At 47.8% G+C, this 26,663-nt stretch overlaps 2 protein-coding genes across 3 annotated transcripts in view; one reads left to right on the top strand and one right to left on the bottom strand.

Moving 5' to 3' along the window:
• Positions 1-8,241, top strand: part of Fhip1a (FHF complex subunit HOOK interacting protein 1A) — a 240,637-nt gene extending 232,396 nt beyond the window's left edge. Inside the window, exon 13 of the mRNA XM_046459225.2 lies at positions 1,171-8,241. Within this exon, the coding sequence (XP_046315181.1) occupies positions 1,171-1,424 (254 nt within the window). The 3' untranslated portion in view covers positions 1,425-8,241. The remainder of the gene's footprint in view (positions 1-1,170) is intronic.
• Positions 8,041-26,663, bottom strand: part of Gatb (glutamyl-tRNA amidotransferase subunit B) — a 78,423-nt gene continuing 59,800 nt past the window's right edge. For both annotated transcript variants that reach the window (XM_046459226.2, XM_058583917.1), the window contains exons 11-13: positions 20,650-20,728; positions 10,348-10,482; positions 8,041-8,974 (exon numbers count right to left, since the gene is read on the bottom strand). In XM_046459226.2, coding sequence (XP_046315182.1) covers positions 8,846-8,974; positions 10,348-10,482; positions 20,650-20,728 — 343 coding nt within the window. In that variant the 3' untranslated portion in view covers positions 8,041-8,845. The remainder of the gene's footprint in view (positions 8,975-10,347; positions 10,483-20,649; positions 20,729-26,663) is intronic.

Genomic DNA, 26,663 nt, shown 5'->3' with positions numbered 1-26,663 from the left:
GGATAGGGGTCAGAAGGTGGCATAAATAATTCCTACAAATATACGAGGGCTGGAGATGTTCAGGAATTAAATAGTCAGGGAAGTTGAACCATTTTAATTAGTAAAACTGAGTTGGTATGAAAATGCAAATCACTTGCATATGATGGAACTTGGGCTCATATCATGAAGACCCGCCTTACTGAAACTCAGAAGAACCCCCTGGAAACCCTACTTAAATGTCAGCTTCTGCCAAGCTGCGTGTCGCCCCGGATCCTGGTGGCTGCAGGAGTTCCTGGGCTGCTCTTTGCAGCATCCCAATGTTCTCCCCATTATTCTGCTGATTAGAAGGCATCTTCCCTCTCCTCTTGCACTGAGGGCTGGAGAACTCGGCCAGGAGGAGACTGGTTCACTGGGAAGCCCTTGAGGCCGAGCAGTAGATGCAGAGAGCACCGAGCTCGAGTGCTGGCCCTGCATCCTGTGACCAGGGCTGCCCTGGTGAAGGTGGACAGTCAGTTCAACTGGAAGCTTGGGAGAGCAGTGGGTGTCCTAAGAGACACCCTGGCAAGCCAGTCCTGCACCCGACTGATGCCATCGGCAGGAGAGGCCTGTTTCCCTGGCCCCGCCCCGCATCCTGGGCAGCAGGCAGGTTCCTGTCTCATATTCTTTTTGAGACAGGGTCTGGCTGTGTTGCCCAGGCTGGCCCTGAACTCCTGGGCTTGACCAGTTATCCCTCTTCAGCCACCCTCCTTCAGCTGGGGCTAGAGCTGTGGGCCACTGCTCTTGCTGGGAGGTATCTTGACCAACCTATTTTTTAAAATTTTAATTAAAAAAAATTTTTAGTTGTAGATGAACATAATACTTTTTATTAATTAATTGAGAATTGAAGCCAGCGCCTCATACATGCCAGGCAAGTGCTCTACCACTAAGCCACGATCCCAGACCCCAACCCAATTGTTCTTGCCACAATTTCTGCACTAGATCCTCATTTAGGATTTTGGATAAAATCTCCTATCCCAAGCTGTATGCTGGACATTGTCTTCTGGGCAGATGTGTGCCAGGAGTGCTGTGTCTTTGGGACTTTGGAGGAACTGCACTCTTGACAACCCCCCTCCTCCTACCCTGCAAACGCACTGAAGAGGGCAGGGGGAGGGACACACACCGTCCCCATGACAGTTTTCTTTCTGTTTACAGACCCCATTCAGGAGGCTGCCAGGACAGGAAGTGGCAAGAACTTTTTGGAAGGTCCCCCAAGAGTGCTTCAGCCCTTCCTGACCAACAGAGCCAAGGTGGTGGGGGCACCCCCAAACCTGCCCCTGCCCGTGAGGAACACCATGCTGGCCGCCGCCCTCTTCCCCGAGTTCCTGAAGGAGCTCGCCGCCCTGGCCCAGGAACACTCCATTCTGTGCTACAAGATCCTGGGTGACTTCGAGGACTCATGTTGTTAGCTTTTTTTAAAAAATTGTTATTTTAATAGAGATTCTTGTTTTATAAGGTTAGAGTGTCTAGACTGAATGTTCAATGCAAAGCTGCTTACCAGAAACTTCTACTTTGATATTTCCTGACGATACTTGATTTGCGGGGAGGGGTCTTCTGGCCTCCTCCCTGGCCGGGTCTCCCCCCTCACCTATGGAATGTGAGTCTCATGAGCTGATGGCTCCCTTGGCGGGTTTTCTTTGCTCAGTTTTTCCTCCCACTTGGGGTTGTCATTTCCCATCCTTTGGAGTCATGCCGTGTGCAGCTCAGATGGAGCAAAGCAAATATTGGGGTTCTGTGATCCCCAGAGGTGCCCCGTGGCAGAGGGCCGGCCCTGGGGCAGCACATGAAGAAGGTGCAGCTGCGACCCATGGATGCTCCTGCTGCCAGTGTTTGGCTTCCGTTTTATAAAAGGGAAGAATAAAGACGGAGCTCCTCTCACCTCCGTCACACGGCATGTCATATGTCCCTCTGCATTTTACTTCCAGGACTTGTGTCCTCTCAACATATGTTGCCTTATGGTGCAGGAAAACCCGTCTCAGCTGTCCGCCTGGGAAGTCACGTGTAGGTGGGGAGAATTTGGAATGCAGGGAATTATTTCTTGTTGCTTTTGTTGATCGTCACGATCACACCACCTGAACATGGACGATAGCCTTACTTTAGTAAGATTTGCACAGAATGAAGTCTACCTATGCAAACGGTGACCTTAGTTTCTAGGAGTTGGAGCAGATGAAGAAATGCATCTCATACCTTACGCAGGAAGACAGCTGTCATTGTTTTATGAAAACAAATGTTAACTTGTGAAGCTCTTCCATAGTGGGATTTTTTTATGGGGGGGTGGAGTTTGGAGTTGGGGAAGCAAAAAATAAGGGTAAGCTTAATAGAACCATAAAGATGCTGGTCATTATTTGAATTGTTTGCTTTTGCGAACGCATTGCACTTTATGGATGTAAGTGGGCCCCGAGCAGCCTGCTTTGGGAGCTGGGATGTAAATGCACACAGGTCACAGGGAGCCCGCAAAGCCAAGCATCTGCCTGGGACTCACTCTGCACAGAAATGCTGGCTTGTGAGTAAGGGGCTTCGTGATTGGCCCCCTGTGCTGCACTAGAGCTTCTTTCTGCTTCTCGCCCTACTGCAAGAGGCATGATTGTTCTCAGGGCCATGGCCACCCTGAGCCACTACCAAGAGGGAGATGCACAGTAATTGTGGGCTAAAAATGAGACAATACACAGCTGATATTTATAGATGTGAAAACCCACTCCCCTCTGCTTTGGGCCCAGTTCTACAGGAGAGACGCAAATAAGGATGAGCCTCTCTGCCTGTTTGGAGGGAACTTGAAAGTCCTGACTCCCTTTGTTCCCTCAGGGGGTATCTGCAGAGCCCTGCAGGCATCCATGGGCCCAGGGGTTGTGCCTCCAGAGCACCAATTTGTCTTAATCTGGCCCCTTACATAGAAGGAAAATGGAGGAGAGAGTCACTGCAGAGCAGAGGGCACCGTTTTGTGTTACAGGGATCCTGAAGCAGCTCTGAATTGAGAGACATGGCGAGGTGGCCCCAGGGAAGAAGACACGAGGCCATCTGGCCTGGGCTGGGAGAGCTGGTAGGCTCCGGGCTGGGAGTGTTTCTAGTCTAAGCAAAACATAAAGTTAGCTGTTCATGGCACATCCTGACTTCACGTTTGCTGCTTTGAACCGATGGTTCTCTGGCTCCTGACGCCAAGTTGTGTTTTGTACAGCCCAAAAGTCTTCATCAGGAATGAAGGTGGAGAAGGAGGACCAGTCAAAGATGGAATTTAAGCTGTAACTTATTACCCTTGAACTTTGTTTTGCGTGAGTATTTATCCGATTATTGGACTCTGCAGGTCACATACTGCTGAAGCTACATCTGGAAATGGTATTCTTGGCTTTTGGGTTTGATATTCCTCTCCGCTGGTGGCATTGACTCTTGAGTCTGTATTTCATTATAGAACGCCACAGCCACCTCCGTGGAAGGTGCCCACTGGGAAAGAGAGTGACTTTGTGCCTTTTCAAAATTTTTCCAGTATGTACAGACTTACTTTAAAGGAGGACAGAGATGACTGGAGCCTAGGGTGAGGGGCAGGAAGATTCAACTTCTCATGGAAACAAACTTACATGATGAGATGCCGCCCCCCTTCCCTGTTTGCAGTTGGAAACTGGGATGTGAATCTGCTGCAGTTTTCAGATGGTTGTGTTCAGGGTTTTATAAAATTAAGTAAAAAACAACTGACTGGGACATAGAGCATCAGAAAACCCATGTGGCTGAGGGACGTAGCCAGGAATAGGCTATTCGGGGAATGGTGTAGACTGGTGGGAAGCAAAACGACAGAGGCCCGGGCCACGAACAAAGAGCAAGTCCTGAAAGATGTTGAGATGTGAACCTTGTTCTAGGAAGACAACAGAGAGCAGGCAGGTGAGGGGAGGAGCTTCTTGGTGGGAAAAAATCAAAGCAGTGGAGTAGAATATTTCAGTTCTAAATAAAACAGGTGAGGTCCTTAAAATACTATTTCTTTTTGGTAATGAGTTTTGGGAAATTTTAGATAGATTTTAAAACGTGGCCCAGGGGCATGGGTCCTTTCCTGCGACAAGCCCCACATCACTGCTTGTTGGAGAAAGAGTGGGCACAGCCCTTTGGTGCAGCCTGGCCCTGGCGTCGCTGTGTCTAGCCCGATGCCTGAGCAGGGACGGCAAGTCAGGGATTCCTGGAACAGCACGACATTAGCCTTAATTCATAATTCAGGGTCTGATTTCAAGTTTTCAACTGAGTGAGTTTATGATTCAAATTATGCGAGACCACTGGGATATTTAAAATTGATTTTTTGAATATGACCAGGTAAATGTAAAAATTTAAACAAATTCCAGCTTATGTTTAGGCTAAAACACAGCTTCATGGGGGTCAGTTACAGTTTCCCAGCCATGAAGTGGAGGTGCTGGAGTTCACTAGAGCTGAGACTTTCTGTGTCACTAGATAGTCCTTCCCCAGCACTTAGAGGCATGGTGAAATTAGACCCATTTAGTTCATCATTGTGTTGGAAGATACCTTAACTGGCTGAGGCTGGAATTGTGTCACTGTTAGGAGGACGCATTGTGTACTTTCACAGGCCTCAGAGGTGGCTTCTGTTTAGGTCAGATGTAGTTGATTTTCTTTAAGGCATCTGGGCTGGGGTGTCGGGAAAGCGTCCTCCTGTGGAGACAATCTAGAAACAAGATATGTGGCTATTTGGGTTTCCCATGTAATCTGGGCAGCCAGTGGTTGGAAGCTGCCGTTGATGTCTGAATCCCCGTGGCTGCAGTGGTCATGCGGGATATTTCCTGATCTGTTGGAGGCTTAAGGCTGTGCGTGGACTGCCCATTCTGGGTCAGTCTGTCTGTTGCTTTCAGTGGGGAAGCACTGCCCCAGGAGGGGTAGGACCCCTCACCGTGTGCTGTTGAATCTCTGTCTATGCTCCGGTTCTCTTCTAGGGGCAGTTCAATTTGATTGCTAATTACCACCCTCTATTTACTGCAGTGGCTGTCATGCCTGCCATTTTTATGAAACACTTTATTGCAGGACAGCTATGACTGCACGTGCTACTCAGAGTCACTGGCCCTGGCCAGTGTGTCATATGGGTTGCTGTGAACCTCAGCCAGCTCTGAGGTCCTATCTTTCCCTGAAGCAGTGGTCCTCTGGTACCTTAAGTCACACCAGCTTTGAGTCATTAAGAAGCCACCCTGGTCTCTTGCTTCAGCCTTCAGCCTGTAAATCACACGTGCTAATTCCCCATCAAATAACAGCTTAAACAATATGTCCAACCACTTTAGGCTTCACCCTAAGTCAAATCAGTGAGGGACATTTTAAGAGAATGGAGTTGACATTCTTTATTATTATTATTCTTTTTGAATGACCATCATAAACCTAATGCTTCAGAAAAAGCTCTTGTAAGACAAAGAATGGTTTTTGAGATAATTTTGCTTCAGTAAATCCTCTCTGCGTTCAGGCATTTATTAGGTCACTACTTGTTTTGGAGCACAGATTATGCTGGCAGCTCATTAACTGGATAAACAGGGCTTTAGCATGAGATTTTCAGAGAGGTTCCTTAGGGAAAAGAAGAACGAGGACAAGGTGGGGGGAAGCCTTCAGATCTTTAGCCTTTGCTCTCAGAACCCTCCGACTGATGACTTTAGACAGGCTGACCTTTCCTAGCCTAGGGGTCGATGTGAGTTGCGTTCTTGCCTTACAGAGATGTGGAGATGTGGTAAACCCCCACACCAGTCACAAGGCCAGCACCAGGATTCCGTCAGATGAGTTCAATATGCATTTTAGGCATCTCTGGGGGAGCTCAGATTTACTGTATCACTCAGAACCTGACAGAGGTGATGGAAGCTCTTAGGCCAGATTATAAATTTCATGGAGCGGAGGTTGTGTGAGTGTATGCAGCTGACATTTTATTGGAATAAGTAAGGCCCTCCTGTAACTAGGACTCTTGTCCTGCAGATGTTTTTAAGGAGGGACTATGGTGTCGGTGGTTTTCAGCCATCCGACTAAAGGAGATAGTTCCATTCAGATGCCTCCCAACCTATTGACCCTCCCAATCCAGGGTCAGCTCTGCTGACAATCCACAAATGCATTCCCTAAAACCTGCAGGAGCAGCCCAGCAGCCACCCCCGTGCTGCCGTTGGTAACGGGGAGATAAGATGCCTTTCACATACAGTGGGCATTTTTTCTCCCTGGTAGCCACTGTGTGGAGTCCTTGAAATGATGCAGCTGAATTCAGCCAAAATGAAAAATATGACATAAGTTGTGGGTCATGGCCATGGTATGTATTGAGTTAACTAACCTGCTGCTGAAGAGGAAGGTATTCACTCTGAGAAATTTCATGGCTTTCTTCCAGATTAGCAATAACTACTTAAAAGAAAAAAAAAAAAAACAAAAGTGGATGGAGGGGGTTCGGCTAAAACGTCCTTACCTAGGTGTAACGATCTCAATTTTTTCCATTTACACCCTGAGAGGAACAGAAGTCAGTTTGGACGCGTGAGCTCAGATGAATACAAAAAGCTGCCTTCTAGACCCAGAATTGAAAATCTTAGGTGTTGGCGGCCTCTTTTACAAAGGGGCCTGACAAATTTTCACAAGTTAGATGAACTTTTACTGAACACTCCCTGTGCTAGGTCACGTGCTATATGCTGGGGCTAACATCACCCCTTCCCACCAGGACCAACCAGCCGGCTCCAGGAATTACCAGAACACATGGTTGGGGCCTGACCAGGCAGACCTGGTTCAGGCTGTCCTGGGGGACAGCCAGTTCTCCAGCACATTCTCCTCCCAGTCAGAGCCTCAGCATTAGACACCCCACCTACAGGTGTGTGGATTCCAGTGACAGATGGCAATGGCTTCAGCTACCATGCCAGCTCATACATTTTAATGAGATTTCCCCTAAATGGTACAAACAGAACCAGTCTAAATTCACACTCAGACAAGAATGTAAAATTGCATCTCACTGAGGCCCGTGTAGGAGCGGAGCCGCACTTCGTGCGTTTCTTAGGGTGTTATGTCAACACCTCTTTCGAGTAGCTTGGGTTCCAATCAGAGCTGTGCTTTGATTCCACCCCCACCCCCAACCGCTGATGTCAACCAAGTCTGATTTTCAAAAGCTGACAGTCCATTGTCAGAGCTGGATGGAAATTAGCCTTGTGAAATCCCACGTCCTAACTGTGGCCCTTTCCCCTGGAGTCACCCGTCCACAGGCAGTTTTCCCTTGATGTCATAGTTTTGGTGTCCTGATTTGGCAGTGCCCCTATTTAAATAAGTCCATGATTTGAAGTGGTCTGGAAAGATCCTTCAGTGCTTTCTGTAAGGTTTGGTCACCAAGAAGTCAGAACTTTTTAGTAAAAATGCAGCTTATGAAATAAAATGAGTGTCATTAGTTCTTATAAAATAAACGTCTTGCCGGATGAAGACCCCAGAGCAGCCATGCCCGTGTGGAATTGGGGACCCACGGAGTGAGAGGTTGGTGAGAATTACTTCAGTATTGCAACAGTGTGGGTAGATGCTTCCTGGGTGAGGTACACATTCTTATTGTTCTAAGTCACTAATTTTTTAAAAAAATATATATTTTTTAAAAAACGTTACCTCCTTTTCACTTGTCTAAAAGCACACAACTGGTGTCCTCCCTTTGCCTTTCTGGCTGGGCAGGGCATTGCTCACTGCTCCGTCAGTCCCAAGCCCTGTCCGAAGGCCAGGAACTGTCGTGGCTCAGGTGGCGATGCGCGGGGCGAGGGGGGGGGTCTAATTCCCCAGCAGCCCCTGGAGTGACATTTCCCCAGTAACTTTTGGTTCTTAGTAGGACAGGGAATTCATTTTAAAATCAGGGCCTCCAAAGGTTTTGTCCCTGTGCTCATGTCACATTCAAGTACTTTCCAAACAGCATTTGCAAGACTGGTCTTTTAGGAAGCATGGATCCAAGGTACCAGGCATTTAAGGGTCACAGGGGCGTCCGGGCAACAGAGAACAGCCTTCCCGTCTCAAGCAATGGGGCGGGGGTGGGGGTGGGGCGCACACAGCCTTGTCACTGGACTATCAGCTACACCTCAATTACTGTTAAAGGTCAAGATTTTGATTTATTAGTTTATAATATTATTCTTTCCAAGCAAAACAAATCAATGTTACAGCTTTTCTCTTTTTTGGTCAGAGGTTGGGGGGACGGTTGTCAACCTACACATCTTTGAAGTGTAAGTTAATTTTTATCTGATATTTCAATATATATTTTATTCATTAAATTTATTTGAAAACTTGTTTTTTTTTCTTTTTTTATTTGATTCTCAGACCTTTGCCGTGGGGATCCCCAGGGAGGTGAATGTGCAATGTCATTTTGCTCAGTGAACATGGGATTGCTATGTCCTTCCTCCTGTCTCGCGACTTCCCTAATCAAATGTATTTCACGGCACTGATTTGTTTCTTGTTTTCGTCTTCATTAACCTGTTTTTAGGTCTAAATACACCACATCCAAATTGCAGTCTCTCTTGGACACTATTAATCCCTGGCCTCTGCAATGCAGGGCTCGAGGACAGCTGTTGAGGGACAGCGAGGTGAGGTTCGGGGAGGAGGGCCTGGCGCAGCAGCACGCCTTTTATTCTGCTTCCACTCTCCGCCCAGCAGAGCGTGTTATTGCCACATGAGGCTGCAGCCCCCTCGCGCTGCTGGGGCCTGTGGGCAGTGGGTGTGGCTGTGGCTGTGGCTACTTTCTGCCGGAGGCACCAGGCGTGTGACTCCAAGCCTACCATCTCCAAGGCGTGGCCCAGCCAGGGACTGAGATGCCAGCTCCTTCCACACGTGGACCTCCTTTTCACAGGCTGTCCAGCCACGCTGTCCTCCTCGGGCAGAGGGACCCCAACACACCTCACGACCACAGCCTCTTCTCCAGGATGTCCTTTATCAGGGCTGGGTCTGCTCGGCTTAGGGTGGCTTTCCGGACCAAGCCGATCAGTTTATTGATCGCCCTGGGGTTTCCCTTCTTCACGTCCACCACCTTTAAAAACAGAAAAGAGGAGACAATGAGTCACACCTGAGAACCCTCAGTCGATGCTTAAGTCAGCTGCAAGTTACACACAGTTTCTCTGTCCCCTCCCTATGACATGAGGAAAGAGTGGAACCCTCGTGAGGGGTTCTAGGCTCTGTGCTTCCTGTGACAGTGCACATGAAAAGCATGTGATGGGTCATGAGTGACCTCTGAGAGCCCGAGAAGCTGGCCCACAGGAGCCAGGACACTCCTCTGGGTCACCATAACGACACAAGGATGGGGTCTGCGGTGGATCACCGAGTCCAGAGTGAGGGTAGTGATAGTCGCCAGTTGCTGGGACTTGAGACTCTCCTTCCCCACTTCCTGCCAACAAGATTCTCTTAACAAAAAACAAATCTAAAAAGCGGCAACTCCTGCCAGGCATTTGAGTGAGGGGCATACGCTGGGGACTGGTGGCGGGGGACATGAAGGCAGGAGGTGCTAGATTCCTATCAAATAGCCACCAAGTGCCAGGGCCACCCACTCTGACCTCCCGCTCTGCAGCATCCATCCAGCAACAGCAAGTGTGCGCGTCTGCACTCAAGTGCCGCAGGACGAGTCTGAAACTAAGTGTGTCCTTATCAGTCACTGCAGAGAAGGCAGGAAGATGGAGATTGCGGGACCCGGTGCAGGCTCATTTTCCTTATCAAGAGCTCTTTACAGAGCTGTTAGTGTCCCCGGCAAGCTTGACGGGAGGGTGGGTATTATTCTGAAAGAGATGCTAGCAATTTTTCCCCCACTGGAAGCTCTCTCTAGCTGTCGCGAGCTGGGCGGGGGCTGCGCTCTTGCACAAAATGGCTTGGTTTCCAGCCACGCTCCTGTCAAAGGATGTTCTCCGTAATTTTCACATAATTTTCTCTTCTGCTTTTCTTCCTACTTCTTAAAGGCACAAAGCCAAAGTGTTTCCCTAGCTCTTCCCTCCTGCAGCCCTGCCTGCTGGCTAATCCCTGAGAGGGCCTCCTTGGGAACCAGAGCTGGGCACACGGGCCGTGGGGGAGAGCGGCACGTGTCACCCACGTTCAACCTGGAGGCTGAACTTGGAGAGCTTGATACTCCTTCAAAACACAACTCCGCCTACAGTCAGCGCCATGGTGGAGTTTTCTTACAGGAAAGGGAGGTTCACCTCATTTCATCTCTTCTGACCTTAGCTAAAGGGCTGACACAAACAGTGAGGGACTTACTGATGCAAGGGGCCACCCTCACGAGGAGCCGCCTCTGGGCTGCAGCAGGAAGCCGCGGGAAGGTGTCTGGCCTTGACCCGGCTGGCCCTGTGCTGGCCAGCAGGGCAGCCCCCACTCCAGCCCCGGGCGAACACCCTCTCCCCCCTCCCCTACGACAGTCACCACTTGAGGATGCTCCTCCATGGTGGCGAGGCACAGCTGTTCCAGGGCCGCTGGATCCTGCAGCAGGTCAAGCTTCTGCTCGGACACGATCTGCGCGGCCGTCTTCCCCTGGCCCCTCCACAGCTCCTGGAACACCTGCGGTGGAGGACAGTCGGAAGCCAGGCTCAGCCTTCTCCGCCTCCACTTGCCACTGTGGTGACCCGTGGAGCCAGGGCAGGGAGAGGTGGGTTCAGTTAACGCCCAGCTGTGGGGGCCTGGCCAGGGAAGGGCCCTCCCCCATCCCCCTGGCCGGGAGCAGGCTGGCTGCCACTCTGGATGAGGTAACTGCCCAGAGTTCTCCCCAGGCAGAAGCACTGTGTCGGTGAGGGGACGAGAGGCCTCTGGGGTCAGCCAGGCGCCCACTGTGCCAAGGGAGGTGGCATGTCCTCTTCTCCCACAGGAGGGCCGTGGAGACACAGGACTGCTGCTGACCACAGTCAGAGGGTCAGTGATGGATCTGCCTGTGTCCAGTGAATTAGTGACGTGCAGGGGAGGATGGGGCCGTGCGTGGGCTGCAGGAGCAGCTGCAGTGAAGTCCAGAAACTCGGCCCAAGGGAGCTGTGACTTTAGGAGGGGGCAGGTAAGAGCCCCACGCTGAAGACAGCAAATGGAAAATGACTGAAAACACACATCACAGTCCCCAGTGGTCCCCGCTGCCACATTCGACCCTTATAGGTAGGGCTGGCCACCGACACCCAGCCCTGGTTGCTCCAGGAAAACCTGCTCCTGGATGTCCGACATTCAGAGGAGAGACCGGGACCTCAGACCCTGGCCACACAGTACCACCTGCAAGATGGCTGTGAGGAACCCCATGGCAGCCTCCCCTGGTGAGGAGGAGACGCCCAGTAGGCAAGGCGACTGCTCCTCACGCCAGGGCTGCAGTCTGTGGGGCACTCCCGGGTCTGTCCCTGCGTACACCATCCTGGTCCTGGAGACCCCGAAGGAGCCCCTTAGAGAGGCGACCTAGTGCTGCTGGGACCTGGGAGCTCAGGTGCTGACTGGATTTGCTGAGGCCACAAAAACCACCACAGTGGTGACGTCTTGGGGACCACTTCTGATCTACAGCGTGCAGATGGAAAAGCAGGACACCAGCAGGACAAGTACGCTTACATTCTGTGGCGCTGGGGATGAACCCAGGCCTCCCACATGCTGGGGAAGCCCTCGACCACGGGCCACGTCCCCAGGCCTTTTCCAACAGTTTTATTTTGAGATGGGGGCTCAATTGCCCAGGCTGTTCTCCAACTCGCGATCTTCCTGCCTCAGTCTCCCAAATAGCTGGGGTTACAAGTGTGTGCCTTGGCACCCGGAGAGGACAGGTGACTTTAAATGCAGAGGCTGGCAGCTCCCTGAGGTGTGGGGGTTCAGCAGCGACGCTCTGGACTGTCCAGTCAGCAGCCTCCAGGAGCACGGGCAGCCTGGTGGCAAAGTGTACTTCACTCCCAGAGTTAGACCCGTCAGTTCACTGACCTCACAAGTTAGTGAAGTACCACCACAGCCCAGACCCCGGGGTGACACAGCAGGCTCCAACTGTCCAATCCTGTCCTCAGCCCTGGCTGGAGCCAGCGGGGAGGGAGTCACCAAGGGGGCTGGTCCCGCCTTGGCCAGGTCTGCTCCCCTGGGCCTCCTGTGGCTGCAGAGCCTCCTGCTGCAGCATGAATCCCGGGCCTCTGTGGGGTTCAATCCCACCCTGAGAAGCGCTGGCCAAGTCAACCGTTTCTGGCCAGGAGCACAGCTCTCAGGCCCACTGCCGCCCGCCCAAGACAAACACGCAAGGATCTGCTAGCGCCATGCTGTGCTAATAAATGGCCATCAAAAAATATGTGGCAATGAAGCTGGGAAGTGTCCAGACACACACGCGCGCGCAGACACACACACACACACACACACACACACACACACACACACGCCAGCTTGACAGATGGGGTAGGACTCAGCCCTTGGGCCCCCGGGGACCGAATTCACACACTTTTCTTAACTGCCACCTGATTATTTCTCCAGCTAAAGCTATTTTAAAAGTATCCTGAAGGAAAGTGCCAAGGCCCCCACTGTCCTGGGCTCCCAAGGTCAGGGTGAACAGGAAAGGCCAGCCCAAAGGGGAGGCAAGGAGGGCTCCCCTCCCTGATCAAGGACAGATACTGTGAGAATTCACTGTAGGAAGGCACAAATACCAACCCACGCCCCTAAGCAGGCAGGGCACTGTGACAAGTGCAAAGATTTGAATCACAAAGTGAAAAAGGCACCGTCATCGTGAACACAGCTTTGGTGCATGACATGTAACGCTCTACATGAAGAGACTTTGGTGATTTCTCTCTAACGCAGACCCCAAGTACACAGAGGAAGCTGCTCGTGGTAGTGTGTTAATGGGATTTCCACCTCTGTGGATCCCAGTCTCGCCTAGTCTCACTGGAAACGTGAACTGCAAACAGTGGGTCACCTGCGTCTGTTTCCAGGTGTGCAAAAGGAGACACACACATGTGGCATGGCCTCCCTGAGCTGGACCTCACCGGGGCCTCGGAGTCACGAGCAGCAGCACATCCTGGGATGCTATCCGTAGGTGAGCTGACCCTGCCCTTAGACGAGGAGACAGGGACTGCCACCTGCCACTTTAATACGCAGACCTAGATCTGGTGAGAGGAGCACGGCTGGTTCTGTGGGCGGTTACCAGGAGGCTGCGCACACGACACATAATCTTTGGGTTTCTATTTCTGTTTCTGAAAAATAGGACAGCTTCACGGCAGTGACCTCTAGCTGCCCTGGCCCCAGGGTGCCAGGTGAGGCTGGAAACCTCAGAAGCCCCGTCGGAACACCTGGGAGGAGGGTACGTTGACATGTATAGGGGACAGAAATAATTGGCAATGATGTTGGCAAGGGACAGGCAGAGAGAGACGGATTAAAAACAAGTTAGAACACAGAGCAGGAGGTCCTCTGGGATTCAGAATGTTCTCCGGACAGGATAATTCTTTCCACACATCTGTCACCCCAGGAATTTGTCACAGTCAACACTCGTCCTCACCCCCTGGTCACCCAGTCACAACTGGAATGTCTCCCCGTTTCATCAGAGGCAACACCAGTCACGGGGAGAACCAGAGGCCTTTTGTTCTGGCTCACAGGTTCCTAAAACCCCACACACACTTGGATTCTTTGGTTAAATTCTGAAAAATTAATTACGACACCTTTTCTTTTTAAAAAAGTAACACTATAAAATGCGACACAAAAAGATACTCCAGGTCATTAGAGGAACGCAATCAAATACAGAGTGTGGGACCACCTCCCGTCCACCAGGACGGCTATAATAAAAAAAGATGGACGATAACATAACTAGTTCTGGTGAGAATGTGGAGAAACCAGAACCTCCTGCACCCCAGGTGGGAATGTAAGATGGCACAGCCATTTTGGAAAATGATTTCGCAGTTCTTCCAAAAAGTGAAGCAATTACCATATGACCCAGAAATTTCGTTTCTACATGTATATACATACCCAAGAATTTGGAAAACATGTTCAAACAAAAATATGTACATGAATGTTCAAAACTACATTATTCATAAGAGTCCCAAAGTAGAAACAACTTGGATGTCCATCAACTGAAGAATACTTAGACAAAAGGAGGCTTATTTGTACAATGGAATATTATTTAGCCATAAAAAGGAATGGAGGATAGACACATGCCACAACATGGATGAACTGTTCAGTGGAAGAGCCAGATTACATAAGCCTACCTATTCTGTGAGTCCACTCATATTAAATATCGAGCACAGGCACATCTGGGGAGCCAGATAAGTTTCAGGGGGAAGGGCTAATGCAGTGACGAGCACAGGTTTTCTTTTATGGGTGATAGGAATGTTCTGGAAAGAACAGTGTGATGGTGGCGCTGCTATGTGAACATACTAAACGAACACAAATGAGATTTCAAGATGGCTGTGTGTACTGTGGGAGAACACTGGAAACCCACAGGAGAAAAACAGAAGCTTGTCGACTTAAAGACTTGGGACGGCAGCACAGTAAGAAACAGACGTCCCAGCACAAGCGGGGCTGGCTCCACAGTGGGAGTCCCAGAGGGCTGGACCTGCAGGGTGCTAGCAATCCCAGCTCCCGGGAAGTCCCCCCACCAAGGCTCGCAGCCTGCAGGTTACGCTGGGACCAGAATTGAAGGCAATGCTAGGCAGTCCCGCACAGGTGCTGGACACTAACAGGGCGGGGAAAGAGGTCTGTGGTTCCAGCTGTCGTCCAGCTGCAGCGGTGCAGCCCCCAAGGAGGTCTGGAGAGCAAGTCTGCCTGGTGCCACTGTGCCCACTCTTGCTTGCTCCAGTGGGGATTTCCACTGAAGAACTAGAAGCTGAAAAGCCCTGGTGGTCCTCCAGCCCTTGGGTGCTCACAGCCAAGGAGGCCCAAGATCCCTGGTTCCCTGGCCAGCACCTACAGCTGGAAGAGAGCTCTCGGGAGAAGAGCCCTTCCCACCGCTCATTCCCAGGTGTGTACTACAAGAGGGAGTTTGAGGTCCTGCTTCTGGGCAGGCATGCCCTCGGGAGCAGCAGAGAGGAACATCACAGCTCCTGCACCCACCACGCTGGCCCAGTTCCCATTGCTGCAGCTTGTCTGACCACCCACTGCCATCAGGACTGTGTGTGAGCAAAACGGGGGGGGGGGGGCTGCCACACTTCCTGCCACCACTTCTCCCCATGAAGCACCTGGACCCATGCTATAGCCCAGTCAGAGGGCAAGAGCTTCAGACCTGCACTATTACGGGGCGAGCCAACATCAACAGTGTCTGAAGACCCATCAACCCGCAGGGGCCACGGCCCACTGCGGGAGTTCCACACGGGGAGCATGCCTCACACTCTGCCGTCCACACCAAACCTGCCTGAACTTCTGGAATATCCCTACTTTTTGTGTCTTCAGACGTGGTGGGTCTCCCTGCTGACATGATAAGCCCTGTGCCCACAGCCACAGAAGCACATTACAGTGCCCACCCAAACCAACCCTGCAAAAACAGCAACAATGAAAGACACAGTGTTAGGAGGAAGCTGCTGACCAAGAAGGCCATCCCATAAAAGTGGTAGAGATATCTGATTCACCAAAGGCACAAATCACAGCAATGAGCACAAAAATATATGAAAGAAATGGCAATATGAGATCTCCAAAAGATCATAACTTGCTAGTGAGATATTCCTAAAAAATCAAAATGGATGAAATGTCTAATAAAGAATTCAAAAGAAAGATTTTTTAAAAAGCCAATAAGATGTAAGAGAATACAGATTTAGTTAAATGAAATAAGGAAGACAATACAGAACATAAATCAGAAACTCAGGAAAAAAAAAAGAAGAAGATGATTTTGAAAGAGAACCAAACACATCTTGGAAATGAAGAGTTCAATAAGTCAAATAAAAACTCCAGTCAAAAAGCCTCAACTACAGACAAGACCAAGTGGAAGAAAGAATATCTGAACCTGGAAGACAGGCTTTGGAAATATCACATTCAGAAAAAAAGGAAAAAAAAAAACAAAGAATGAAGAGCACATTCAAAATCTTTAGGATACCATTAAATAAACATCTGCATCACCGAAATATCCAAAGGTAAGGAAATAAAGATTAAGGGAGTACAAAACCTAAATCACAGTAGAAATCTCCCTGATCTTGAGAAAGACATGGATATCAGGTGTAGGAGGCTTACAAAATTGAATCCCATATAAATAAATCCCAAATATTCATGAACAGAAAAAATCCTGACCATGAACATATGATAGTCAAACCATCAAAAGTGCAGGACAGGGCTAGGGATGTGCTCAAGTGGTAGCGCGCTCACCAGGCATGCGTGAGGCCCGGGTTCGATCCTCAGCACCACATACAAACAAAGATGTTGTGTCCGCCGAAAACTAAAAAATAAATATTAAAAAAAAAATTCTAAAAAAAAAAAAGTGCAGGACAAAGAAAGAATTTTAAAATCTGCAAGTGAAAAGTGTTGAGTCATATTTGAGGGCAGCCCCATTACACATGATCTCCCAGCAGAAACCATAGAAGCCAAGAGGGAATAATTGAAATATTCCAATCCTGTAAGAACACAATTATATCCAGAAAGGCTATCCTTCAAAAATGAGGGGGAGGTGGGGGAAGAAGACCTTCCAAAATAAGTAAAAGCTGAGAGAATTCTTAACAACCAGGCCAACCTTACAAAAGATGCTTATAGGAGTCCCACATCCAGCAGTGAAAGATAACTACTAGAATAAAAAAGGAGAATGTAAAAGTCCCCCTAGAAGAGTGGATACACAAAAGAGAAATAGAAAAGAATCAAACATTATCAATACAGTAAAACATCAAACCACAAAGATCAATGAGAAGAAAAAAAGAATATTTAAAACGAGAGGAAAACAAACGGAATGACAGACAAGTCTGTTCGTTCCGATAATAACTTTGAAGGCAAATGGATTAAGTTCTTTAATTAAAAGATATAGACTGGCTGAAGGCATTTAGAAAAACAAGACCAACGATGTGCTGCCTGCATGAACCTCACAAGTAAAGATACACAGACTGAAAGTGAAAGGATACAAAATGATATTCCAAGTACTATGGCTTATCAATGAGGTTTCCCCCAAAGTTCATGGTTTATGGAGTTTAATCAGTGGATTGATTCAGCTCTGTGGGTTAACTGGATGGCACTGAAGGCAGGTAAGGTATGGCTGGAGGAGTAGGTCACTGGGGCATGCCTTTGGAGTTTATATTTCGTCCCTGTGAATGGAGCTCTCTCTGCTTCCTGGTGCCGTGTCTTGAGTTGTTTTCCTCCACCACACTCTTCTGCCATGATATTCGGCCTCACCTTGGCCCAGAGTCGACCATGGAATGAGCCTCGAAAAAAGTGAGAGGCTACTACAATGGAAATTATAAAACGTGATGAAAGAAATTGAAGATATTAAATGATGAAAAGGCCCACGTTCATGGACGGGAAGAACTAATATTGTTAAAATGTTCACATTCCCACATGGCACTTCCCATCAAAATACCTGGCACTCTTCATAGAACAAATGTGTTAACTTCGTTAAGGGGACAAAATAATGGAGGAGAAAAAAGGAAGAAAGATTTATCTTGGCTCCTGTTTTAGGGCTTCAGTCCACAGTTGGTTCAGTGCAGTGTTTGGGGGCCTGTGGTGAGTCAGAACATCATGGTGAGGAGTGTGTGTTGGAGCAGAGCTGCTCCCTTCATGCTGCTGGGAAGTAAAGAGAGCGAAAGCAAAGGGCTGGGCGTCCCAATATCCCTTTCAAGGGCTTGTCCCCACTGACTGGACTCCCTTTCACTAGCTCCCCCTTACTCCTACCTCCTAAAGGTTCTAACACCTCTCAATAGTGCCAGCAGCTGGGGACCAACACATAAGCCACTGGGGGACATTTAAGATCCAAACCATAAAAATTAGAAAAAACAATCGAAGAAATCGTATGAAAGCACAGAAGACCCTGAGTAGTCAAAGCCATCTTAGGAAAAAGAAAAAAGTTGGAAGAAGCGCAGTACCTGACTTCAAGACGTACTCCAGAGCCACAGTAACCAAAACGAAAGTATGAGATTGGCATAAAAGCAGACCCACAGAGCAATGTGACAGAACAGAGATGCCACAGTAGACCCACCCATCCAGAGCCACTGAAGCTCACCAAAGGCACCACCGACATACTGGAGAGAGGACAGCCTCTTGAACAAACGGTGCTGGGAAAAAGTGGATATTCACATGAAATCTGAACCTGCTCTCTCACCCTGTACACAAATCAACCTGAAATGGGTAAGGATCTAAGTGGAAGACTAGAAACTGTGGAACTACTAGAAGAAAACATAGGGGAGTCATAATTGGTTCTGAAAGTGGTTTTCTGCACAGAATCCTAAAAGCACAGGAAGAAAGCAAAAAAGTCAATAGGGTTACATCAAATTAAAAAACTTCTGTGGAGCCACAGAAATAGCAAGAGAGTGAGGAAACCTACAGAATAGGAAAAAATACCTGCCAGTTATTCATTTGACAAATGGCACTATCCAGCATATGTAAAGAACTCAGAAAACTTCATAGAAAAAGAAGAAATCCAATTTAAAAATGGGCTAATGATCTCAACAAACACTTTTCAAAAGATGAAATATAATTGGCCAATAAAAATACTTAAAAATACTCAGTATCATTAGCCATCAAGGAAATAGAAATCAAAACTACAATGAAAACCACCTTATTCCAGATAGAATGGCTATTATAAAAAAACAACAAAAAAGAAAGAAAATCAAAACAAACGAACAAAAACCAAAACACAACAAATAGTGGTGAGGACGTGGGGCAAAAGGCACTCTCATCGTCTGCTGATGGGAGTGTGAACTAGCACAGCCATGGTGGGAAGCAGTATGGAAGCCCTCATAAGCCTAAACACAGATCTGCCACGTGGCCCAGCCGTCCCACTTCTGCCTACAGATGAAGGCTTTCCAAGGGACTGGGAAGGTGCTGGGGGCGGGGTGCCAGAAGTGTGGTAGAAATGACTGGTGCAGTATGGAAATAGCACATAGATTCCATTAATATGTGTAGTTAATGTGTGTTAAGAAAAAATAAAAAGCTTCATAAGTTAAAAACACCTATGACCTGTATGCTTAATAATTAAAAAAACTTAAAGCACACTATCAACTCTAATTTTTGGAAGTCATTACCTAACTTCAGCTGTCTGCCCTCTCTCCCTTCCTCCCTCTCTCCCTCCCTGTTTATATGTAGGGGAGGTGCCTGGAAGGATGTTCACCCAATATTAATGGTAGCTAATGGTAGTGGAATTTGAGAATCTTATATTTTCTGCATTACTTAAATTCCTTATAATCAAAATACATTATTTCCCCCCTGAAATTTAATGAGCTCCTTAAAAACAGAAAACAAAAAGTAGAAAATGAAAAGATAAAGCCATGACATATAAGGGAGAGTCCCTTATTTATTTATGTAGCACACACTAAGCACCTTTCTTACAGGTTTTTATTTGGGTTTGATTGCCCCACAGAAGCAGCCAAAATTTCTTTAAACATTTCTGAAGTGGATAAAACGCAAGCCTGTCTCTATCTACATCTGAACCCAGCTGTCAACACCTTCCAGCATTTTCCATTTCTCCCCACTGGAACGTCTCAGGCACTGCCCTAGGTTTTTGTTTTCTTTTCTTTTTTGTGGAGCAGGATGAGCAGGAAGGAGAAGGGAAGATATTTTTCTCCTTCATTTCAGATACAATAATTCATGTGCTCTTACAAACACACACACACACACACACATAGTTTTTTCCTACCCTCAGGCCATCTACTCTTTCTACAACTGCTGAGCATTGTCATAAACATTTGTATTCCTCTGACATCCATGCAACCCAAAGCCTTTCCTAAATGGTGGGTCCCTGTAGTTGACAGGCTCACTCGAGGGGGCTTAACAGAGCCTTTATCAGCTCCTGTCTCCAGCTGCACAGCAGAGAGCCTGCTGTATGCTCCATGGTGCCTCATAATTAGCCCAAAGCAGCCACTTCCCCAAAGCCTCACTTTGTAACCTGCCACTACTGTCAGTGCGTATAAATATTAAATGCAAAAGGCACCATTAAAATAACATTAGGATTTTGGCTGAAGCATTGACAGCTGCGATCTCTGAAGTTGAGATGAGGCAGCTGCCTAGAAGTTCTTTATCTTTCTGGGCACTTATTTGTAGTTTTCTGAATTCCAGGAATCACTCACACACCTCCTGCTGATAAGTGAAGGTGGAGATGAGGCAGAAAACCACCTTACACGAAGCTATTTTTCTGAGTTTTCACCCTGGGCACATGTGTAAAATTTCATCTACCAAATGTGTGGCAGTTGGACCCCACCCTCCTTGCTGAGCACTGACTCTCGAGGGCTACCAGGCAGCAGACCCAGAGGCAGCTTAAGACTTGTGAGGCTGTGAGGACCTGAGAAGACCAGGCAGGCTGGAGGTCGAGCCGAGGCTGCCTTTGGCTCTGGGGAGGCTGTGGTCTGGCAACCCCCATGAGCTGTAGGGCCCAGCCTTTTAAGTAAACAAACATTTGAGGGAGACATTCAGGGCAAGACCAAGCAATAACTCTTTCCCCCAAAGAGCAAAGATGAGGAGCAAACTGCGTGTGTCGTACATGGAGGCTAATCCAGATCTCTCTACCTTTCAGCCTCCACTGATATGACGAGCCTTTAATATTTTCACTATGAAATCTACTTAGTAACAGCATCTGGATTTCATAGAAAACATTTACTGGGATAGTGGAGCAGTGAGAAACTTCTGGAAGTGTGGACATACCTGTTTAGCTACGGATGAAGAAATGGCTTTCCTCTCCAGAAGGTCGAGAAGCTCAGCGAGTGCAGAGGGTGTGACAGGACTAGGTGGCCCCAAGAAGAGAAAGAGAAAGAAAGTTCACATTTCACACTGTCAGGGTATTCAGGACCCAAACTGCTCGATCTTACACGTTTAAATAATCACAACCACACCCCGGAATGAAAATAACAGGCCAATTGGGCTCTATTTTATTTTACTTATTTATTTTGTATTTTAGGATATAACAAATTTTTGTGACTGGTTTTGTTTTTTTCTGCTTATTTTACCACCCAACAATAACAGCTGTTTGGCAGAAGCTGTAGCAACAGACAACTGCTCAGTGCAATTAGTCAAAAAAAGGAGGTGGCTGCAAAATTCATGAACCACAAAGAGAAAGGGGGAAAAAAATCCAGTAATTAAATATTTTCAACGGAAAGATCGGCCTAAAAATTACTTCAAACAAAACAGCTAACAAAGCCACTTTTCTGTGTTGTTTCTATGCAAATATAAATTCCTTATAATTGTGAGAGATTTTCTGTAGGGGAACACAATGTCTCCCAGCCACGGCTCTACCTGTCCTCATGGGCCCTGTGTATAATCTGTTCTCTTCTGCAGATTCACAACAGCTTTCTGGACACAGAAGGGCCCCAAATCCATTATATCTACACTTCTGTGATGTAACTTATTTGCCAAGGTGCCATGATACAAAAGGTCAGGGGGAAAGGAAACACAGCAACGTGTCATTAACTCACACTTGGGGTAGGGTGAAGGGGTGTGTCAAGATGACTGAAAAGATGAGACTGAATTACAGCCTCCTTTACAAATATCTGGTTTTCTACTTTAAGGCATATGCAGCAACTAGGCTAATGAAATGCCGTCTATCTGAGGTCATTAGGGGACTAGTTTAAAACAAGAGGAGACTTAAAAACACCACACAAACATGTCCGTAAGTCACAGCTTCTGAAAGGTACATGCCACTTGAAAATTTACCTACTATTTAAGTCCTGGTTTCCACCATTCACAGTTCATTTCTTTGTGGCTCTTACATAGGGAACCAGAGTTTGGCTCCTATGCCAGTTTCCATGAACTCCAGCCCAGTAAAGTGCAACTTAACCAGGAGTGGCTTACGGGTCTCAGACCCAGATACAGGGGAACCGTTATGGTTGTTCATTCAAATCAGCTAACACATATGGTTGTTCATTCAAATCAGCTAACACACAGAGTCAGCCCTGAAGTGCTTGTTCATTCTAAAGTATGAATAAAGGGTAATTTCAAGTGGAAATTAGGTTTGGAAAGTGTCTAGTGTTACTAAGTTAGTGTTTGGAACATCTGTGAACCATGCTGATTAAATCTCAAAAGAAAGAGGGGCATAGGGCTGTGAAATAAATCACTATCCTTTTCCAACCGCCCATCTTACTGACAAGTAGAAAGGAATCAGGTTTCTCTAAAAATGTGGGTTGCTTGCATGTTCTGCAATCCTAGAAAATACAGCAGCCAATTATCTTACAGTGGAGACTGTGCCTGGACCCGCAATAAGGGCTGAGGTTTCTAGAGCATGCAAAATATAGGGTCTCTACCCCCATATGGGTTAATTATCTCAGTTCATCGGGGCTGATATAACAATACCATTGCCTGGTGGCTTATAAACAATAGATTTCTTTCTCACAGTTCTGGAGGCAGGGATGCTAGAGATCAGGGCACCAGCAGGTGGTGTCTTGTGAAGTCCCTCTTCTCAGGAGTGTCCTCACAGGCATCCAGGGCAGCTCTCCGGGGCTTATTTTATAAGGGCACTAACGTCACTTATTTACCCTACTTCCTAATACCACCACCACAGGGGTTAGGATTTCCACACAGGAATTCTGAGCACACAGAAATGTTAGCAATGGGGAAGAAAAAGAACACAAAATCACTGAAAATACTTAGAGAAATTCATCTAGTGACCTCAATTTGTTAGGTTATAAATTTACACTATAAATCTCTCCACTGACCTAAAAGCACATGGGATTTTCCAATTATCTTTTTGTTCCATAATGCTCAACACATAGTAGGTCAATAATATTTTTGTCACAGGATTCCTCCTGCCAATAGAGTATCTGAGGTGGTCGGTTTCAGGATTGCCATCCCCACCCCATCCCAAGGATACTAACATCTGTGGACGCTCAGGTCCCTTATATAAACGTTACAGTTTGCACAGAAGCTATGCACATCTTCCCATATACTTTGAATCATCTCTAGATTAGGTATAGCTAATACAATGCAAATGCTACGTAAATAGTTTCTATACTCTATTGTTTGGGGAATAATGATAAGAAAAAAAGTCTGTATGTATTCAGTAGAGATGCAATTTTCTTCCAAAATATTTTTGATCTGCAGTTGGTTGAACCCTCACATATGGAAGGCTTACTATACTAATTCCAGGTACGCCAGTGCATAACTAGAATGAGGGGATGACAAACATTGGTACCCATCACACCAAGCCTGAAAGACCCCCCTCCCCAGGTAACTAAACAGACCATCATATTTCAAAGCCAATGGCAGCAGAAAGAGAAGCTACTAATTTGCTGCTGTCAGATCTAATACTGGCTTCCGGACAGTGACTGTGTCTCCACTAGGGAAGCTCTGATGTGGGAAGTGGAGGCTCTGTGCAGACTGTCTTCCCCCTTGACACGGGATCTTTCAAACCTTCCAATCTCATCCATTCCCTTGAGTTCTTCTAGGGTCCCAACTTCATGTCCAGCTTGGATTCTGAGAGCAGACACCCTGCCACTTCTCAGCCAGGGCCCACCCTAGTGAAATGGCTGTCCATCTCGATCCCAAGCTGATCTGCCCGAGTCCCCCCTTCTCTGCTTCTGTTGAAATGGGACTCAAGAAGCTGCTGCAGGAAGATGCTGGGCTTGGAGTGTGCTGCTCACTGAGGCTGCTGTTCACCCTACTGGCACCCCAGTGCCCTGCCTGTGCCCACACACCCAGCAACTGCTCCAGACAGTCTCCTGCCCACCCTCTTCCCTGCACACACCCCACCTCCCACTTCCTAGGGAGGTTAGCTAATGCAAGGCCAGTGGCCCCTAGCGCCCCTCCCCCCATGCTCTCCACCCCATCGCCTGCCACACGCCTACGATTTGGATTCCTCCTGGGATGTGTACTTTCTCCATCCTGTGGCTTTATAATCTCACCCTTCACAAATGCTCAGACCTCTCCTATCTTGAAAATGCCCACAAACTACCAGAGCTGCTGGGTTTCTTACCTTATTTTGGCCAATAATGATCTAGCCTTGCTGGTTACTCTGTGCCCTCAGAAGCATGTGTCAACTGGGGTCCACCCCAGCCTGCTGAGCAGCTCCGCTCAGAAACCATCCACTCACTTGCTGCCAAACTCCAGCCTTCCCTTCTGCTGCCCCGACCCAAACTCAGCCCCTGTGAGCTGGCTTCTTCCAGGCCTCCCTCTGCTCCTCCCTCAGCTGTCCGTCCACCCCCCCCCCCCAGGTCCTCTTCCTGGGTCCCTGGCCTTCCCTCAGTCTGCAAAGGGGAAGCGCATCTGTTCCCAGGGATGCTGCTGCTGCTGTACCTGCCTCCTGTGAGGTCCCACGCTCACCCAAACTATGTGTTTTAAACCAGGTGGCAAACTTCTGGAAAAAGCGAGATGGCAAATATTTGAGGATCTGTGGGCCACACACGTTCTCCTTCCTTCCTTTTTTTCGTGGTGTGTGTGTGTGTGTTTGTGTTGGAGATTAAACCCAGGGCTTCCAGCATGCTAAATACACATGCACCATGGAGCTACACCCAGCCCTACCCACTTTTTAAAGAAGGTAAAAAATCCATTCTTATTCACAGGCTGTGTGAAAACAGACTCGCCAGCCAGCCTGCCAAGCTACACTTAGCCTCCCACTGACCAGCACCCTCTTGGTCTCAATGATGGCAGTGCCATGCCTCTGGTTACCTGGTGCAGATGGTCATGCCATTTTTGCTTAGCTCACTGCCCACTCCCTGAAAGTTTAGCCCAATACTGACAAATCTCAGTGATCTTCAAAACATTAACTACAGCCGTGCCTCCTCCTGCATTCCCCAAACTGTCATTTTTGACAGTGTTGTGACAATAGCCCCAATGATCTAACATGCTTCCAGTGGCTGTGGCCCATTCTTGGAAGCCATCCCACATGACACTGCTGGACTAAACCTCCTGGCATCACCACTCCCAACTCGGCTCAAAAACCTCCCTGCTTTCCCAGTGCTTAGGACTCATGCCCACTGTAGACCTGAAGTTTGGGACACTCACCTGACCTGGACAACCAGACAGCTGCACTGGCCTGATTTTACTACAAAATACTTAGGCAATTTGCAATTTCCATTTTCTTAACTATAGTTCTACTTTTTCTTTCTTTTTTAATATTTGTTTTTTAGTTATAGATGGACACAATATCTTTATTTTTAATTTTTATGTGGTGCTGAGATCGAGCCCAGTTCCTCACAGATGGTAGGCTACCCCTGAGCCACAACCCCAGTCCCAGTTCTACTTTCTTAACTAAAGCAAACCTATTAACAATTTGAAATTTCTTATTAATTTAAATAACCTCCCAAAGTAACATACTGAAAAACAATCAGAAAGTTCAGAAAAGACTGGATTCTTTATATGCCAGTCTTTTGATATGAAGAAAGCAAATTTGCACAATCAGCATCTATAAATTTGATTGCTAGAATGTTCCCTGATGGGGTGTCAGTAGGACATAGTAGCTAGCTACTGCCCCTCTAAGTTTTGGTAACATAAGTCCTAGTGGCCAAGGCTGTTCATTAATTAATGTTTGCTCCAGGGTTAGGTTGGTACATTCTGTGTCTGTGGTTTGAATATGAACTGTCCCTTCTGAAACTTGGGTTGAAATTTAATGTCTATCAAGGGATACTAAGGGGAGGGATAGGTAGGACCTTTAAGAGGTGATCAGGGCTCTGCTTTCCTGATGGATTAATAGGTCTGATGTTTCTTGTGCTCTGTCTGTTGCCATGTGGTATCCTCCATGGCTTCAGGATCTGCCAGTAAGGCCATCACAGATGCGGCCACTTAATCTTGGACCAGAACCATGAGCCAAGTCTGTGGTATCATGCCATTAACAACAGAAGACAGACCCAGTTGGCTAAAGGTTATTTGAACTGTGCAGAAACAGAGCGGCTACCACTGGTTTCAGCTCCTCCTCACATGGTTTGGAATGACTGTAATGTTTACTTAGACAGAACCAGGGCTCCAAACTACTCAACAAATTACTCAACAATTCATCCTCCAGTTCCTTTAGAAGCCACTGGTTGTTTAGCAGACTGACATATAAAGAAACTGATGCAAAAGTCAGGAGAGTGGCATGTATCCAAGGGAAGTCACCTTATGTCTTAGGGCCTCTGTTTCCTAATCTGCTACCAAAGTTTTCTCCCAAGACTAAAATTCAGCAGCTCCAAGAAGTATACCCAGTACGGCAGCCATGACTCCAGAGCCGAGGGATTTATACCTGCTCTGTACACGCAAGCCCCTCGCCTGCCTGGGGCCTTCCTGGGTTCTCGGGACAGTGTGAGTCTCCCTCCTCTCTGTCCCATCTTGCTTTGTAGATGTGAAACAGGAAGTGACCTACTCTGCCTAGATTTCAAACACAGAAGCCTAGGCCTCTTCAGGAGAATGACAGTGACTTGGGAGTGGGACTGGGCTGGGGCCTGTATATCTACACACACACACACACACACACACACACACACTTTTTGGCTATCTTCTGTCCTCTGCTCTTCTCAGTTCTGCTCGTGCTAGTTCCCTGCCATTCCCACACCTTGACTCCCACAGGCAACACTCGGGCCCCTGGCTCATCAAACCCTACCCGTCCTTTAAGGCTCTGGTACAGCTGTGTCTCCTCCATAAATTCTGGATGGATCCTGCCTTGCCTGAGTGGCCATCGTACTGTCAGTGTAGAGTGGCATTTCTGAGTGGAGAGGTCACACCTGGGAGGATGGGGATGAAAGACCACGGATGCCATG

This window comes from Marmota monax, unplaced genomic scaffold, assembly GCF_021218885.2.
Source record: "Marmota monax isolate L192 unplaced genomic scaffold, Marmota_monax_Labrador192_F-V1.1 WCK01_AAM20220418_F8-fsc00002, whole genome shotgun sequence".
Lineage (NCBI taxonomy): Eukaryota > Metazoa > Chordata > Mammalia > Rodentia > Sciuridae > Marmota > Marmota monax.
The sequence above is the reverse complement of the archived record's forward strand: the minus strand, read 5'-3'. Positions and strand labels throughout refer to the sequence as shown.